Below are 19,351 nucleotides of genomic sequence, written 5' to 3'. Positions count from 1 at the left end.
TGCCAGACTAGCAGGTAACACATCAACCTACTGTCTGTTATAGTGGAGAGAGTTATACTGCCAGACTAGCAGGTAACACATCAACCTACTGTCTGTTATAGTGGAGAGAGTTATACTGCCAGACTAGCAGGTAACACATCAACCTGTCTGTTATAGTGGAGAGGGTTATACTGCCAGACTAGCAGGTAACACATCAACCTACTGTCTGTTATAGTGGAGAGGGTTATACTGCCAGACTAGCAGGTAACACATCAACCTGTCTGTTATAGTGGAGAGAGTTATACTGCCAGACTAGCAGGTAACACATCAACCTACTGTCTGTTATAGTGGAGAGAGTTATACTGCCAGACTAGCAGGTAACAAACACATCAACCTACTGTCTGTTATAGTGGAGAGGGTTATACTGCCAGACTAGCAGGTAACACATCAACCTACTGTCTGTTATAGTGGAGAGAGTTATACTGCCAGACTAGCAGGTAACACATCAACCTGTCTGTTATAGTGGAGAGGGTTATACTGCCAGACTAGCAGGTAACACATCAACCTACTGTCTGTTATAGTGGAGAGAGTTATACTGCCAGACTAGCAGGTAACACATCAACCTGTCTGTTATAGTGGAGAGGGTTATACTGCCAGACTAGCAGGTAACACATCAACCTGTCTGTTATAGTGGAGAGGGTTATACTGCCAGACTAGCAGGTAACACATCAACCTGTCTGTTATAGTGGAGAGGGTTATACTGCCAGACTAGCAGGTAACACATCAACCTGTCTGTTATAGTGGAGAGGGTTATACTGCCAGACTAGCAGGTAACACATCAACCTACTGTCTGTTATAGTGGAGAGGGTTATACTGCCAGACTAGCAGGTAACACATCAACCTACTGTCTGTTATAGTGGAGAGAGTTATACTGCCAGACTAGCAGGTAACACATCAACCTACTGTCTGTTATAGTGGAGAGGGTTATACTGCCAGACTAGCAGGTAACACATCAACCTACTGTCTGTTATAGTGGAGAGAGTTATACTGCCAGACTAGCAGGTAACACATCAACCTGTCTGTTATAGTGGAGAGAGTTATACTGCCAGACTAGCAGGTAACACATCAACCTACTGTCTGTTATAGTGGAGAGGGTTATACTGCCAAAACTAGCAGGTAACACATCAACCTACTGTCTGTTATAGTGGAGAGAGTTATACTGCCAGACTAGCAGGTAACACATCAACCTGTCTGTTATAGTGGAGAGGGTTATACTGCCAGACTAGCAGGTAACGCATCAACCTACTGTCTGTTATAGTGGAGAGAGTTATACTGCCAGACTAGCAGGTAACACATCAACCTACTGTCTGTTATAGTGGAGAGAGTTATACTGCCAGACTAGCAGGTAACACATCAACCTGTCTGTTATAGTGGAGAGGGTTATACTGCCAGACTAGCAGGTAACACATCAACCTACTGTCTGTTATAGTGGAGAGGGTTATACTGCCAGACTAGCAGGTAACACATCAACCTACTGTCTGTTATAGTGGAGAGAGTTATACTGCCAGACTAGCAGGTAACACATCAACCTGTCTGTTATAGTGGAGAGAGTTATACTGCCAGACTAGCAGGTAAAACATCAACCTACTGTCTGTTATAGTGGAGAGGGTTATACTGCCAGACTAGCAGGTAACACATCAACCTACTGTCTGTTATAGTGGAGAGAGTTATACTGCCAGACTAGCAGGTAACACATCAACCTACTGTCTGTTATAGTGGAGAGAGTTATACTGCCAGACTAGCAGGTAACACATCAACCTACTGTCTGTTATAGTGGAGAGAGTTATACTGCCAGACTAGCAGGTAACACATCAACCTACTGTCTGTTATAGTGGAGAGAGTTATACTGCCAGACTAGCAGGTAACACATCAACCTGTCTGTTATAGTGGAGAGAGTTATACTGCCAGACTAGCAGGTAACAAACACATCAACCTGTCTGTTATAGTGGAGAGAGTTATACTGCCAGACTAGCAGGTAACAAACACATCAACCTGTCTGTTATAGTGGAGAGAGTTATACTGCCAGACTAGCAGGTAACACATCAACCTGTCTGTTATAGTGGAGAGAGTTATACTGCCAGACTACCAGGTAACACATCAACCTGTCTGTTATAGTGGAGAGGGTTATACTGCCAGACTAGCAGGTAACACATCAACCTACTGTCTGTTATAGTGGAGAGGGTTATACTGCCAGACTAGCAGGTAACACATCAACCTACTGTCTGTTATAGTGGAGAGGGTTATACTGCCAGACTAGCAGGTAACACATCAACCTACTGTCTGTTATAGTGGAGAGGGTTATACTGCCAGACTAGCAGGTAACACATCAACCTGTCTGTTATAGTGGAGAGAGTTATACTGCCAGACTAGCAGGTAACACATCAACCTGTCTGTTATAGTGGAGAGAGTTATACTGCCAGACTAGCAGGTAACACATCAACCTACTGTCTGTTATAGTGGAGAGGGTTATACTGCCAGACTAGCAGGTAACACATCAACCTACTGTCTGTTATAGTGGAGAGAGTTATACTGCCAGACTAGCAGGTAACACATCAACCTACTGTCTGTTATAGTGGAGAGGGTTATACTGCCAGACTAGCAGGTAACACATCAACCTACTGTCTGTTATAGTGGAGAGAGTTATACTGCCAGACTAGCAGGTAACACATCAACCTACTGTCTGTTATAGTGGAGAGAGTTATACTGCCAGACTAGCAGGTAACACATCAACCTGTCTGTTATAGTGGAGAGGGTTATACTGCCAGACTAGCAGGTAACACATCAACCTACTGTCTGTTATAGTGGAGAGGGTTATACTGCCAGACTAGCAGGTAACACATCAACCTACTGTCTGTTATAGTGGAGAGAGTTATACTGCCAGACTAGCAGGTAACACATCAACCTACTGTCTGTTATAGTGGAGAGGGTTATACTGCCAGACTAGCAGGTAACACATCAACCTACTGTCTGTTATAGTGGAGAGAGTTATACTGCCAGACTAGCAGGTAACACATCAACCTGTCTGTTATAGTGGAGAGGGTTATACTGCCAGACTAGCAGGTAACACATCAACCTACTGTCTGTTATAGTGGAGAGGGTTATACTGCCAGACTAGCAGGTAACACATCAACCTACTGTCTGTTATAGTGGAGAGAGTTATACTGCCAGACTAGCAGGTAACACATCAACCTGTCTGTTATAGTGGAGAGGGTTATACTGCCAGACTAGCAGGTAACACATCAACCTGTCTGTTATAGTGGAGAGGGTTATACTGCCAGACTACCAGGTAACACATCAACCTACTGTCTGTTATAGTGGAGAGGGTTATACTGCCAGACTAGCAGGTAACACATCAACCTACTGTCTGTTATAGTGGAGAGAGTTATACTGCCAGACTAGCAGGTAACACATCAACCTGTCTGTTATAGTGGAGAGGGTTATACTGCCAGACTAGCAGGTAACACATCAACCTGTCTGTTATAGTGGAGAGAGTTATACTGCCAGACTAGCAGGTAACACATCAACCTACTGTCTGTTATAGTGGAGAGAGTTATACTGCCAGACTAGCAGGTAACACATCAACCTACTGTCTGTTATAGTGGAGAGAGTTATACTGCCAGACTAGCAGGTAACACATCAACCTGTCTGTTATAGTGGAGAGAGTTATACTGCCAGACTAGCAGGTAACACATCAACCTACTGTGTTATAGTGGAGAGGGTTATACTGCCAAAACTAGCAGGTAACACATCAACCTGTCTGTTATAGTGGAGAGGGTTATACTGCCAGACTAGCAGGTAACACATCAACCTGTCTGTTATAGTGGAGAGGGTTATACTGCCAGACTAGCAGGTAACGCATCAACCTACTGTCTGTTATAGTGGAGAGGGTTATACTGCCAGACTAGCAGGTAACACATCAACCTACTGTCTGTTATAGTGGAGAGGGTTATACTGCCAGACTAGCAGGTAACACATCAACCTACTGTCTGTTATAGTGGAGAGGGTTATACTGCCAGACTAGCAGGTAACACATCAACCTACTGTCTGTTATAGTGGAGAGAGTTATACTGCCAGACTAGCAGGTAACACATCAACCTGTCTGTTATAGTGGAGAGGGTTATACTGCCAGACTAGCAGGTAACACATCAACCTGTCTGTTATAGTGGAGAGGGTTATACTGCCAGACTAGCAGGTAACACATCAACCTACTGTCTGTTATAGTGGAGAGAGTTATACTGCCAGACTAGCAGGTAACACATCAACCTGTCTGTTATAGTGGAGAGGGTTATACTGCCAGACTAGCAGGTAACACATCAACCTACTGTCTGTTATAGTGGAGAGGGTTATACTGCCAGACTAGCAGGTAACACATCAACCTGTCTGTTATAGTGGAGAGAGTTATACTGCCAGACTAGCAGGTAACACATCAACCTACTGTCTGTTATAGTGGAGAGGGTTATACTGCCAGACTAGCAGGTAACACATCAACCTGTCTGTTATAGTGGAGAGAGTTATACTGCCAGACTAGCAGGTAACACATCAACCTACTGTCTGTTATAGTGGAGAGGGTTATACTGCCAGACTAGCAGGTAACACATCAACCTGTCTGTTATAGTGGAGAGGGTTATACTGCCAGACTAGCAGGTAACACATCAACCTGTCTGTTATAGTGGAGAGGGTTATACTGCCAGACTAGCAGGTAACAAACACATCAACCTGTCTGTTATAGTGGAGAGAGTTATACTGCCAGACTAGCAGGTAACACATCAACCTACTGTCTGTTATAGTGGAGAGGGTTATACTGCCAGACTAGCAGGTAACACATCAACCTGTCTGCTATAGTGGAGAGGGTTATACTGCCAGACTAGCAGGTAACACATCAACCTGTCTGTTATAGTGGAGAGGGTTATACTGCCAGACTAGCAGGTAACACATCAACCTGTCTGTTATAGTGGAGAGGGTTATACTGCCAGACTAGCAGGTAACAAACACATCAACCTACTGTCTGTTATAGTGGAGAGGGTTATACTGCCAGACTAGCAGGTAACACATCAACCTACTGTCTGTTATAGTGGAGAGAGTTATACTGCCAGACTAGCAGGTAACACATCAACCTGTCTGTTATAGTGGAGAGGGTTATACTGCCAGACTAGCAGGTAACACATCAACCTACTGTCTGTTATAGTGGAGAGAGTTATACTGCCAGACTAGCAGGTAACACATCAACCTGTCTGTTATAGTGGAGAGGGTTATACTGCCAGACTAGCAGGTAACACATCAACCTACTGTCTGTTATAGTGGAGAGAGTTATACTGCCAGACTAGCAGGTAACACATCAACCTACTGTCTGTTATAGTGGAGAGAGATTTAGTTATAACACATTCTCCATTTGGTCTGGGACATCAGAAATTAATTTCTTACGGTCTCCCCCTCTCCGTCTCTCTTGTCTCTCTCTCTTTCTCTCTCTCTCTGCAGTGCTAGCTGAGCAGGTGTGGGATCCTCTGTCCTGTAGTCAGACAACCAGACTGGTGAGCTTCGTGACCAGACTCCTTAGAGGATACCCTACTGTTCTGAATGGAGACAACAGGAACACACAGGTTAGTACACACACACACACACCCTACTGTTCTGAATGGAGACAACAGGAACACACAGGTTAGTGTACACACACACACAAACACACACACACACCCTACTGTTCTGAATGGCGACAACAGGAACACACAGGTTAGTACACACACACACACACACACACACACACACACACACACACACACACCCTGCTGTTCTGAAGTCCCTCGGCTGCCTAGAATTAAAATAGTTTTTTGTTGTTGTAACCATTTCATGTTTTTAATGATTGGTTCTGACAGAGTAAAGCTCAAACCAGGTTTATTCACCCACTGGGTCAAAGTCATGTTTACACAAGTACATATATTTATACCCTCCTATGAGGCAGAGTCTAGACACATCCAGACAGCCAATACGTCTCTGTTGCTAGGCAGGAATTTAGGTGGTCCTTGTCACCTGACCTGACCTCGGCCCATATTCCTCACTCCTCCCGACTCCACGGCTGTCCTTCCTTATCGGTGTCTGAACCCAGACTGTTGCCCTTTGACCCTCTCCATAGGACATATTTGACCGTGACGTGTTCTGACAGAATGTTAACGTTCCCCTTTCTCTAACATCGGTTCACCTTCACTCAACCCTTATTATACATGTGAAGACATCAATATGTTCTAGTTTGGTAACATAAATATATTCCAAGCTAGATACCCGCTCTCCCTCACCCCTCCCTCCCTCCCTCCCTCCCTCCCTCCCTCCCTCCCTCCCTCCCTCCCTCCCTCCCTCCCTCCCTCTCTCTCTCACCCCTCCCTCTCCCTCACCCCTCTCTCTCACCCACCCCTCTCTCCCCTCTCTCTCACCCTCACTCTCACCCTCTCACCTGTCTTTCCCTCCTCCAGGAGTTTCTGAAGACCATCGTATTGAGGACCAGAAGGACTCTGGATGATGATGTGTTCTTACCTCTTTACCCCAAGAAGTGAGTCACCAACACCGTTCTCTACTTGTCCTTCTAAAAATTCCTTCCTGGTGCACGTTTTGGTCCCCCCCAGTCCTACACAGCTGATTCAAATAATCAACTCATCAAGCTAGGGGGAAATAAACTGACCGTGCACCCAGGGCGGGTCCCAGGACTGAGTTTGGGGGAAAACTCTGGCCTAACCCATTATGACACAGTGAGGAAAGAGAGAAATACACTATTCAATGTCTGAGAAGCCATTCGATTGGTTAGAGGAAGTCTGTTTTTTTTTGGTGTCTTCCAGCGTGTTGGAGAATAAGAACAGTGGTCCCTACCTCTTCTTCCAGAGGCAGTTCTGGTCCTGTGTCAAGGTAAGGGAAAGGTTACCAGAACCACGGCTCTAATGGGACATCGTTTAACTAGGCTCATATTGCAACCTTTTGAGTGAGATTTTGTCATTTTTGTTTGTTTGTATTAGTTGTATCGGTAGGAGCTGTACATTCTTCACCTCACAAAAAAAAAAAAAAAAAACACGTCCTAATTTTCTAGGAGGCTAAAACGATGATTTGGTCAAACCGTATAATACATGATCCTCCTAATTCCTCTAATTAAAGCTTCTCCCTGCCTGTATCTGTTTTCACTGGGGCCTGCTGCGATGAGAGAGCCACTTGTTTCACTGGGACCTGCTGCCTTCTGTATACCACCCAATACCTTGTCACAACACAACTGATTGGCTCAAATTTATTAAGAAGGAAAGAAATTCCACATTGAAATGCATTCCAGGTGACTAACCCATGAAGCTGGTTGAGAGAATGCCTTGATGACAGCTTTGCACACTCTTGGCAAAGGGTGACTACTTTGAAGAATCTCAAATATAAAATATATTTAGATTTGTTTTAACACTTTTTTTGGTTACTATGTGATTCCATGTGTTATTTCACAGTTTTGATGTCTTCACTATTATTCTACAATGTAGAAAATAGTAAAAATAAAGAAACTCTGGAATGAGTAGGTGTTCTAAAACCCTGGAATGAGTAGGTGTTCTAAAACTCTGGAATGAGTAGGTGTTCTAAAACCCTGGAATGAGTAGGTGTTCTAAAACCCTGGAATGAGTAGGTGTTCTAAAACCCTGGAATGAGTAGGTGTTCTAAAACCCTGGAATGAGTAGGTGTTCTAAAACCCTGGAATGAGTAGGTGTTCTAAAACCCTGGAATGAGTAGGTGTTCTAAAACCCTGGAATGAGTAGGTGTTCTAAAACCCTGGAATGAGTAGGTGTTCTAAAACCCTGGAATGAGTAGGTGTTCTAAAACCCTGGAATGAGTAGGTGTTCTAAAACCCTGGAATGAGTAGGTGTTCTAAAACCCTGGAATGAGTAGGTGTTCTAAAACCCTGGAATGAGTAGGTGTTCTAAAACCCTGGAATGAGTAGGTGTTCTAAAACCCTGGAATGAGTAGGTGTTCTAAAACCCTGGAATGAGTAGGTGTTCTAAAACCCTGGAATGAGTAGGTGTTCTAAAACCCTGGAATGAGTAGGTGTTCTAAAACCCTGGAATGAGTAGGTGTTCTAAAACCCTGGAATGAGTAGGTGTTCTAGAACCCTGGAATGAGTAGGTGTTCTAGAACCCTGGAATGAGTAGGTGTTCTAGAACCCTGGAATGAGTAGGTGTTCTAGAACCCTGGAATGAGTAGGTGTTCTAGAACCCTGGAATGAGTAGGTGTTCTAGAACCCTGGAATGAGTAGGTGTTCTAGAACCCTGGAATGAGTAGGTGTTCTAGAACCCTGGAATGAGTAGGTGTGTCCAAACTTTTGACTGGTACTGTATTTAAGTGCAACATGCAACAATTTCAAAGATTTTACAGAGTTACAGTTCATTAGAAGGAAATCATTCAATTGTAATAAATCAATTAGGCCTAATCGATGGATGTCACATGACTGGGCAGAGACACAGCCATGGGTAGGCTTTGGAGTCGCCCCCCCCCCCCCCCCCCCCCCCCCCCCCCCACTGGGGAGTCCCCTATACTGACAACCCCTATACTGACAGCTGTCTGGGTTCAGGGCAAAACAGTTTCTTCGCCCTTCTGACAGTTGTTCGAGTCTTGTCTCCTTGGTGTGTCATCTGCCTTGTCTCTAAAACTAAGAGCATTGTATTTGGTCCAAATCATTCCTTAAGTTCTAGACCTCAGCTTAATCTGGTGATGAATGATGTGGAGTGTTGAACAAGTTGAGGAGACTAAATTACTTGGTGTTACCTTAGATTGTAAACTGTCATGGTCAGAACATATCTATTCAATGGTTGTAAAGATGGGGAGAGGTCTGTCTGTAATAAAGCCCTGCTTTTTTGAATAGGTCTGCTTTTGCAACAGCTAATGGGGATCCTAATAAAATACCAAATTAGGCCTCAAAACATAAAATATATATATTGTGTTACCAGTTGCTAGGTAACATATATTGACTCTCCCCATTTAGTTGCTAGGTAACAGATATTGACTCTTCCCCATCTCTAGTTGCTAGGTAACAGATATTGACTCTTCCCCCATCTCTAGTTGCTAGGTAATAGATATTGACTCTTCCCCCATCTCTAGTTGCTAGGTAACAGATATTGACTCTCTCTCCCTCCTCTAGTTGCTAGGTAACAGATATTGACTCCCCCCTAGTTGCTAGGTAACAGATATTGACTCCCTCTCCCTCCTCTAGTTGCTAGGTAACATCCTCCAGTGGAGTGGTGTATTGTCTGGTTCCACGGTGAGGGAGTTGGCTCTGGACTCCACCCTGAACAGATACATCCTGTCGGCCCTACAGAACGCTGAGGCTGGGGAAGACAGCGTACTGAAGAGTCAGAGGGTACGCAGACACACACACACACCTTGTTTCTGAGGAATCCCACCTCTACCTTGTCCATGTTTTAAGATTACTTTAGTTCAACATGTTTCTGTTGGGGTGTCTGTCTCTCTGTGTCTGTCGGGCTGTCTGTCTCTCTGTGTGTCTGTTTGGCTGGCTGTGTGTCTGTTTGGCTGGCTGGCTGTCTGTGTGTCTGTTGGGCTGTCTGTCTCTGTGTGTCTGTCTGTCGGGCTGGCTGTCTGTCGGGCTGGCTGTCTGTCGGGCTGGCTGTCTGTCGGGCTGGCTGTCTGTCGGGCTGGCTGTCTGTCGGGCTGGCTGTCTGTCGGGCTGGCTGTCTGTCTGTCGGGCTGGCTGGCTGTCTGTCGGGCTGGCTGTCTGTCGGGCTGGCTGTCTGTCTGTGCGTCTGTCGGTCTGCGTACCCTGTGTGTGTGTAGGTGGTGGAGTGTTTCCCAGCCCAGTGGTTTGTAGGGTTGAAAGGTCAGCAGACCCTGCCTCAGCTGGAGCCCTTCTGTCGTTACCTCACGCACCTGGCCTCTGCTCTGCTGAGAGGTTCTCTGGGGGGGTCCGACATCGACAAGAGGAACGCCAAGTACGTGATTACATGTTATAAAAGCTTTTTTAAAGAGGTTATAGGCACATTATGGATGCTATATACCTGCACCAGCTCCCTACACTAGCGCCCTATACCACGGGTCAGCTCCCTACACTAGCGCCCTATACCACGGGTCAGCTCCCTACACTAGCTCCCTACACTAGCGCCCTACACCACGGGTCAGCTACCTACACTAGCGCCCTACACCACGGGTCAGCTCCCTACACTAGCGCCCTACACCACGGGCCAGCTCCCTACACTAGCGCCCTACACCACGGGTCAGCTCCCTACACTAGCGCCCTACACCACGGGTCAGCTACCTACACTAGCGCCCTACACCACGGGTCAGCTACCTACACTAGCGCCCTACACCACGGGCCAGCTCCCTACACTAGCGCCCTACACCACGGGTCAGCTCCCTACACTAGCGCCCTACACCACGGGCCAGCTCCCTACACTAGCGCCCTACACCACGGGCCAGCTCCCTACACTAGCGCCCTATACCACGGGTCAGCTCCCTACACTAGCGCCCTACACCACGGGCCCGCTCCCTACACTAGCGCCCTACACCACGGGTCAGCTCCCTACACTAGCGCCCTACACCACGGGCCAGCTCCCTACACTAGCGCCCTACACCACGGGCCAGCTCCCTACACTAGCGCCCTACACCACGGGCCAGCTCCCTACACTAGCGCCCTACACCACGGGCCAGCTCCCTACACTAGCGCCCTACACCACGGGCCAGCTCCCTACACTAGCGCCCTACACCACGGGCCAGCTCCCTACACTAGCGCCCTACACCACGGGCCAGCTCCCTACACTAGAGCCCTACACCACGGGCCAGCTCCCTACACTAGCGCCCTACACCACGGGTCAGCTCCCTACACTAGCGCCCTACACCACGGGCCCGCTCCCTACACTACCGCCCTACACCACGGGTCAGCTACCTACACTAGCGCCCTACACCACGGGTCAGCTCCCTACACTAGCGCCCTACACCACGGGCCAGCTCCCTACACTAGCGCCCTACACCACGGGCCAGCTCCCTACACTAGCGCCCTACACCACGGGCCAGCTCCCTACACTAGCGCCCTACACCACGGGCCAGCTCCCTACACTAGCGCCCTACACCACGGGCCAGCTCCCTACACTAGCGCCCTACACCACGGGCCAGCTCCCTACACTAGCGCCCTACACCACGGGCCAGCTCCCTACACTAGAGCCCTACACCACGGGTCAGCTCCCTACACTAGAGCCCTACACCACGGGTCAGCTCCCTACACTAGAGCCCTACACCACGGGCCAGCTCCCTACACTAGAGCCCTACACCACGGGTCAGCTACCTACACTAGCGCCCTATACCACGGGTCAGCTCCCTACACTAGCGCCCTATACCACGGGTCAGCTCCCTACACTAGCTCCCTACACTAGCGCCCTACACCACGGGTCAGCTACCTACACTAGCGCCCTACACCACGGGTCAGCTCCCTACACTAGCGCCCTACACCACGGGCCAGCTCCCTACACTAGCGCCCTACACCACGGGCCAGCTCCCTACACTAGCGCCCTATACCACGGGTCAGCTCCCTACACTAGCGCCCTACACCACGGGCCCGCTCCCTACACTAGCGCCCTACACCACGGGTCAGCTCCCTACACTAGCACCCTACACCACGGGCCAGCTCCCTACACTAGCGCCCTACACCACGGGCCAGCTCCCTACACTAGCGCCCTACACCACGGGCCAGCTCCCTACACTAGCGCCCTACACCACGGGCCAGCTCCCTACACTAGCGCCCTACACCACGGGCCAGCTCCCTACACTAGCGCCCTACACCACGGGCCAGCTCCCTACACTAGCGCCCTACACCACGGGCCAGCTCCCTACACTAGAGCCCTACACCACGGGCCAGCTCCCTACACTAGCGCCCTACACCACGGGTCAGCTCCCTACACTAGCGCCCTACACCACGGGCCCGCTCCCTACACTACCGCCCTACACCACGGGTCAGCTACCTACACTAGCGCCCTACACCACGGGTCAGCTCCCTACACTAGCGCCCTACACCACGGGCCAGCTCCCTACACTAGTGCCCTACACCACGGGCCAGCTCCCTACACTAGCGCCCTACACCACGGGCCAGCTCCCTACACTAGCGCCCTACACCACGGGCCAGCTCCCTACACTAGCGCCCTACACCACGGGCCAGCTCCCTACACTAGAGCCCTACACCACGGGTCAGCTCCCTACACTAGAGCCCTACACCACGGGTCAGCTCCCTACACTAGAGCCCTACACCACGGGCCAGCTCCCTACACTAGAGCCCTACACCACGGGTCAGCTCCCTACACTAGAGCCCTACACCACGGGCCAGCTCCCTACACTAGCGCCCTACACCACGGGTCAGCTCCCTACACTAGAGCCCTACACCACGGGTCAGCTCCCTACACTAGAGCCCTACACCACGGGCCAGCTCCCTACACTAGAGCCCTACACCACGGGCCAGCTCCCTACACTAGCGCCCTACACCACGGGCCAGCTCCCTACACTAGCGCCCTACACCACGGGCCAGCTCCCTACACTAGCGCCCTACACCACGGGCCAGCTCCTTACACTAGCGCCCTACACCACGGGCCAGCTCCCTACACTAGCGCCCTACACCACGGGCCAGCTCCCTACACTAGCGCCCTACACCACGGGCCCGCTCCCTACACTAGCGCCCTACACCACGGGCCAGCTCCCTACACTAGCGCCCTACACCACGGGCCAGCTCCCTACACTAGCGCCCTACACCACGGGCCAGCTCCCTACACTAGCGCCCTACACCACGGGCCAGCTCCCTACACTAGCGCCCTACACCACGGGCCAGCTCCCTACACTAGCGCCCTACACCACGGGCCAGCTCCCTACACTAGCGCCCTACACCACGGGCCAGCTCCCTACACCACGGGCCAGCTCCCTACACCACGGGCCAGCTCCCTACACCACGGGCCAGCTCCCTACACCACGGGCCAGCTCCCTACACCACGGGCCAGCTCCCTACACCACGGGCCAGCTCCCTACACCACGGGCCAGCTCCCTACACCACGGGCCAGCTCCCTACACCACGGGCCAGCTCCCTACACCACGGGCCAGCTCCCTACACCACGGGCCAGCTCCCTACACCACGGGCCAGCTCCCTACACCACGGGCCAGCTCCCTACACCACGGGCCAGCTCCCTACACCACGGGCCAGCTCCCTACACCACGGGCCAGCTCCCTACACCACGGGCCAGCTCCCTACACCACGGGCCAGCTCCCTACACCACGGGCCAGCTCCCTACACTAGCGCCCAGCTCCCTACACTAGCGCCCAGCTCCCTACACTAGTGCCCAGCTCCCTACACTAGTGCCCAGCTCCCTACACCACGGGCCAGCTCCCTACACTAGCGCCCAGCTCCCTACACCACGGGCCAGCTCCCTACACTAGCGCCCAGCTCCCTACACCACGGGCCAGCTCCCTACACTAGCGCCCAGCTCCCTATACCACGGGCCAGCTCCCTACACTAGTGCCCAGCTCCCTACACCACGGGCCAGCTCCCTACACTAGTGCCCAGCTCCCTACACCACGGGCCAGCTCCCTACACTAGCTCCCAGCTCCCTACACTAGCGCCCAGCTCCCTACACTAGCGCCCAGCTCCCTACACTAGCGCCCAGCTCCCTACACTAGCGCCCAGCTCCCTACACCACGGGCCAGCTCCCTACACTAGCTCCCAGCTCCCTACACTAGCGCCCAGCTCCCTACACTAGCGCCCAGCTCCCTACACTAGCGCCCAGCTCCCTACACTAGCGCCCAGCTCCCTACACTAGCGCCCAGCTCCCTACACTAGCGCCCAGCTCCCTACACTAGCGCCCAGCTCCCTACACTAGCGCCCAGCTCCCTACACTAGCGCCCAGCTCCCTACACTAGCGCCCAGCTCCCTACACTAGCGCCCAGCTCCCTACACTAGGGCCCAGCTCCCTACACTAGCGCCCAGCTCCCTACACTAGTGCAGGCTAGCAGTGAGTTTCTAGATGTTTAATAGACTAGTTATAACTGTCTCTCCTTCTCTAGGGAGCAGATCAAGGAGGTGGTGAAGCTCTTAGCTCGGCTCAACGCTCTGGATCACCTCATCACCGTGGCAACGGAACACGGCATCAAGGACATCACACCTCTACTGGACTCCAAGTGACATCACTGCACCTCTGTGTGTGTGTGTGTGTGTGTGTGTGTGTGTGAGGACATCTGAACCCTGTTGTTGGGTCAAACTGCAAGGTTTATCATAATGGACTTTAGTGTGTGTCTGAGAGTGAGAGCTGGAGGTGTGTGTGTGTGTATATATTGTGAATATTGTACATGTGTGAAAATGTGTCGGGAGGACTAGGAGACTAAGAGCAGGTCTGTTAGATCAGGAGGACTACAGATCATCACACACTTCCTCATCTGGAAGTGCTCTACAGAGGAATTCTGGGAGATGTAGTTTCTCTCTACAGTCCCCAGATGGGAGTATTGCTACTTTCTACACCAGAACTAATTTAACCATAAACCATCACCTTCCCTCGTCACCTGAACTGAAAACTTCTAACACGGTGTTTTGTCTCATAGCATGACCCCTCTCGCTCTCTCCCGTCCTCCTCATGACGATCAGATTAATCCGCACGAAGAAGACGACTTTATTGTCCGATATAGACGAATGTCCAACGGACACTTGTCTTTTTATTTAAAACTGTCAGCTGTCCTCCTCGCCTCTCGTCTTCTCGTGTTTTACCCCCTGTGCCATGATTTCTCTGCTTCACTGATCCCAGATCAGCTTATTGGTTGTCGCCCTAATTTGAAAGGGTTGAATGTAACTGATCCTAGATCGGTATCTAGAGTCAACTTCATTCTGTTGACTGGTGTCACACGAACCGTTCTCCACCTCGACCCTCTGATTGGATGAGGATGTAGGAGGAAGGGTTTCTATTTTAAGTTGGCTGATTTTTGTGTACAATGTTTTTTGTTTTGAATAAAAAAATAGCTTTGGAATAAGATTTGTAGCTGTGTGAACCACGTGTCTGAGAGGAGGGAATGCTGACCTTCCTGTCCAGATATTGGATATTTTATTCACTACGATCTATAAGGAAACACTGATCCTAGAGCAGCGCTCCGCCTCAGATACATACAGCCTCTGGTTTTCATTGGCGCATTTCAAATGTCCTACTGTTCCCGTGTCTGTTGGGTCTGTCTAGTTCATAGGCTTCATTTACACAGGCAGCCCAATTCTAATATTTTATTAAACCATTATTGGTCTTTTTGACTAATTTAGATCGGCTCTGAGAAAGAGCTGATGTTAATTGGTCAAAAGACCAATAATGGTGAATTAAATATCATAAACCAATATGGGGCTACAGCGTAGCCTAGTGGTTAGAGCATCTGGGGCTGCAGGTAGCCTAGTCGTTAGAGTGGAGAGGAGGCAGGTAGCCTAGTGGTTAGAGCATCTGGGCCAGTAACTGAAAGGTTGCAAGATTGAATCCCTGAGTTGACAAGGTAAGAATCTGTTGTTCTGCCCCTGAACAAGGCAGTTTAACCCACTGTTCCCCTGAGAACAAGGCAGTTAACCCACTGTTCCCCCGAGAACAAGGCAGTTTAACCCACTGTTCCCCTGAGAACAAGGCAGTTTAACCCACTGTTCCCCCGAGAACAAGGCAGTTTAACCCACTGTTGCTAGACCTTCATTGAAAATTAGAATTTGTTCTCAACTGACTTGCCTAGTTAAATAAAGGTTAAATTATAAAAATGGTGAAATAAATATCAGAATCGGGCTGCCTCAAACGTGCACACTCACTCTGCCCAGAGTTGGTGAAAATGTGATTTGCTTTATGTTACTAAATACATTTTACCAAGGCAAATGGGAGTATTCATGATCTGCACCATTGTGGGGTATTTCTCCAACATTAGGTCATCTGATGACCTATAATACATCTAATAAACACCAAGCTCTGTTGTCCTGACCTCTGGTAATAAACACCCAGCTCTGTTGATGTCCTGACCTCTGGTAATAAACGCCAAGCTCTGTTGATGTCCTGACCTCTGTTGATGTCCTGACCTCTGGTAATAAACACCAAGCTCTGTTGATGTCCTGACCTCTGGTAATAAACACCAAGCTCTGTTGATGTCCTGACCTCTGGTAATAAACACCCAGCTCTGTTGATGTCCTGACCTCTGGTAATAAACACCAAGCTCTGTTGATGTCCTGACCTCTGGTAATAAACACCCAGCTCTGTTGATGTCCTGACCTCTGGTAATAAACACCCAGCTCTGTTGATGTCCTGACCTCTGGTAATAAACACCAAGCTCTGTTGATGTCCTGACCTCTGGTAATAAACACCCAGCTCTGTTGATGTCCTGACCTCTGGTAATAAACACCAAGCTCTGTTGATGTCCTGACCTCTGGTAATAAACACCAAGCTCTGTTGATGTTCTGACCTCTGGTAATAAACACCAAGCTCTGTTGATGTCCTGACCTCTGGTAATAAACACCCAGCTCTGTTGATGTCCTGACCTCTGTTGATGTCCTGACCTCTGGTGATAAACACCAAGCTCTGTTGATGTTCTGACCTCTGGTAATAAACACCAAGCTCTGTTGATGTTCTGACCTCTGGTAATAAACACCAAGCTCTGTTGATGTCCTGACCTCTGGTAATAAACACCCAGCTCTGTTGATGTCCTGACCTCTGGTAATAAACACCAAGCTCTGTTGATGTCCTGACCTCTGTTGATGTCCTGACCTCTGGTGATAAACACCAAGCTCTGTTGATGTTCTGACCTCTGGTAATAAACACCAAGCTCTGTTGATGTTCTGACCTCTGGTAATAAACACCAAGCTCTGTTGATGTCCTGACCTCTGGTAATAAACACCCAGCTCTGTTGATGTCCTGACCTCTGGTAATAAACACCAAGCTCCGTTGATGTCTTGACCTCTGGTAATAAACACCAAGCTCTGTTGATGTCCTGACCTCTGGTAATAAACACCCAGCTCTGTTGATGTCCTGACCTCTGGTAATAAACACCAAGCTCTGTTGATGTCCTGACCTCTGGTAATAAACACCCAGCTCTGTTGATGTCCTGACCTCTGGTAATAAACACCAAGCTCTGTTGATGTCCTGTCCCCATGCTCCACCAACCAGGGCCTGTCTTCATGCTGCACCAACCAGGGCCTGTCCCCATGCTGCACCAACCAGGGCCTGTCCCCATGCTCCACCAACCAGGCCTTGTCTTCATGCTCCACCAACCAGGGCCTGTCCCCATGCTCCACCAACCAGGGCCTGTCCCCATGCCCCACCAACCAGGCCTTGTCTTCATGCTGCACCAATCAGGACCTGTCTTCATGCTGCACCAACCAGGCCCTGTCCCCATGCTCCACCAACCAGGGCCTGTCCCCATGCTCCACCAACCAGGCCTTGTCCCCATGCTCCACCAATCAGGGCCTGTCTTCATGCTCCACCAACCAGGGCCTGTCCCCATGCTCCACCAACCAGGGCCTGTCCCCATGCTCCACCAACCAGGCCTTGTCCCCATGCTCCACCAATCAGGGCCTGTCTTCATGCTCCACCAACCAGGCCCTGTCCCCATGCTCCACCAACCAGGGCCTGTCCCCATGTTGCACCAAACAAGCCTTGTCTTCATGCTGCACCAATCAGGGCCTTGTCCCCATGCTGCACCAACCAGGGCCTGTCTTCATGCTCCACCAATCAGGGCCTGTCTTCATGCTCCACCAACCAGGCCCTGTCCCCATGCTCCACCAACCAGGGCCTGTCTTCATGCTGCACCAACCAGGCCCTGTCCCCATGCTCCACCAACCAGGCCCTGTCCCCATGCTCCACCAACCAGGCCTTGTCTTCATGCTCCACCAACCAGGGCCTGTCCCCATGCTCCACCAACCAGGGCCTGTCTTCATACTCCACCAATCAGGGCCTGTCTTCATGCTGCACCAACCAGGCCCTGTCCCCATGCTCCACCAACCAGGGCCTGTCTTCATGCTCCACCAATCAGGGCCTGTCTTCATGCTCCACCAACCAGGCCCTGTCCCCATGCTCCACCAACCAGGGCCTGTCTTCATGCTCCACCAATCAGGGCCTGTCTTCATGCTCCACCAACCAGGGCCTGTCCCCATGCTCCACCAACCAGGGCCTGTCCCCATGCTTCACCAACCAGGGCCTGTCCCCATGCTCCACCAACCAGGACCTGTCTTCATGCTTCACCAACCAGGGCCTGTCCCCATGCTTCACCAACCAGGGCCTGTCCCCATGCTTCACCAACCAGGGCCTGTCCCCATGCTTCACCAACCAGGGCCTGTCCCCATGCTTCACCAACCAGGGCCTGTCCCCATGCTTCACCAACCAGGGCCTGTCCCCACGCTCCACCAACCAGGGCCTGTCCCCACGCTTCACCAACCAGGGCCTGTCCCCACGCTTCACCAACCAGGGCCTGTCCCCACGCTTCACCAACCAGGGCCTGTCCCCATGCTCCACCAACCAGGGCCTGTCTTCATGCTCCACCAACCAGGGCCTGTCTTCATGCTTCACCAACCAGGGCCTGTCCCCATGCTCCACCAACCAGGGCCTGTCCCCATGCTTCACCAACCAGTGCCTGTCCCCATGCTTCACCAACCAGGGCCTGTCCCCATGCTTCACCAACCAGGTCCTGTCCCCATGCTCCACCAACCAGGACCTGTCTTCATGCTTCACCAACCAGGGCCTGTCCCCATGCTCCACCAACCAGGGCCTGTCCCCATGCTTCACCAACCAGGGCCTGTCCCCATGCTTCACCAACCAGGGCCTGTCCCCATGCTTCACTAACCAGGGCCTGTCCCCATGCTTCACCAACCAGGGCCTGTCCCCATGCTTCACCAACCAGGGCCTGTCCCCATGCTTCACCAACCAGGGCCTGTCCCCATGCTCCACCAACCAGGGCCTGTCCCCATGCTTCACCAACCAGGGCCTTGTCTTGGTTCAAGTCTGGATTTGAAATAAACATTAAAGAATAGGTGATATGCACATCCTAAACTTGAGTATAAACAGAATATTTCCTACTTTATTAAAGTAGCTCCCTAGACCTCTGTTTGTTTATCTTGTTCTATTTCCATATTGTGTGTGTGTGTGTGTGGCCCCCTCTGTAAAGGTTAATTCTATATCCTGTCTGTCATAAGTGCTGTAGTCCATGTACAGTAGTTGTTGCTGTAAATAAACCTAGCTTTTCAGGATGTCGACTCCATTGAGTTTGTTCCGATGCCTCAGTCATAATAGTAACCAATTCTATGATAGTAACACTGCGGGGTTTATTAAATAGAATGACATATTATGAATAA

At 50.5% G+C, this 19,351-nt stretch overlaps 1 protein-coding gene across 2 annotated transcripts in view; it reads left to right on the top strand.

Annotated features, from left to right (window-relative positions):
- paxbp1 (PAX3 and PAX7 binding protein 1) overlaps positions 1 to 15,035 on the top strand; it is a 55,324-nt gene extending 40,289 nt beyond the window's left edge. Inside the window, exons 13-18 of one of the 2 annotated variants that reach the window (XM_036967392.1) lie at positions 5,515 to 5,636; positions 6,501 to 6,577; positions 6,861 to 6,927; positions 9,251 to 9,397; positions 9,829 to 9,983; positions 14,080 to 15,035. In XM_036967392.1, coding sequence (XP_036823287.1) covers positions 5,515 to 5,636; positions 6,501 to 6,577; positions 6,861 to 6,927; positions 9,251 to 9,397; positions 9,829 to 9,983; positions 14,080 to 14,197 — 686 coding nt within the window. In that variant the 3' untranslated portion in view covers positions 14,198 to 15,035. Of the gene's footprint in view, positions 1 to 5,514; positions 5,637 to 6,500; positions 6,578 to 6,860; positions 6,928 to 8,987; positions 9,024 to 9,250; positions 9,398 to 9,828; positions 9,984 to 14,079 lie in introns of those variants that run through there. The other variant, XM_036967393.1, reaches the window with a different exon arrangement.
- Positions 15,036 to 19,351: the final 4,316 nt, after the last annotated feature.

Source organism: Oncorhynchus mykiss, chromosome Y, assembly GCF_013265735.2.
Source record: "Oncorhynchus mykiss isolate Arlee chromosome Y, USDA_OmykA_1.1, whole genome shotgun sequence".
Taxonomy (NCBI): domain Eukaryota; kingdom Metazoa; phylum Chordata; class Actinopteri; order Salmoniformes; family Salmonidae; genus Oncorhynchus; species Oncorhynchus mykiss.
The sequence above is the reverse complement of the archived record's forward strand: the minus strand, read 5'-3'. Positions and strand labels throughout refer to the sequence as shown.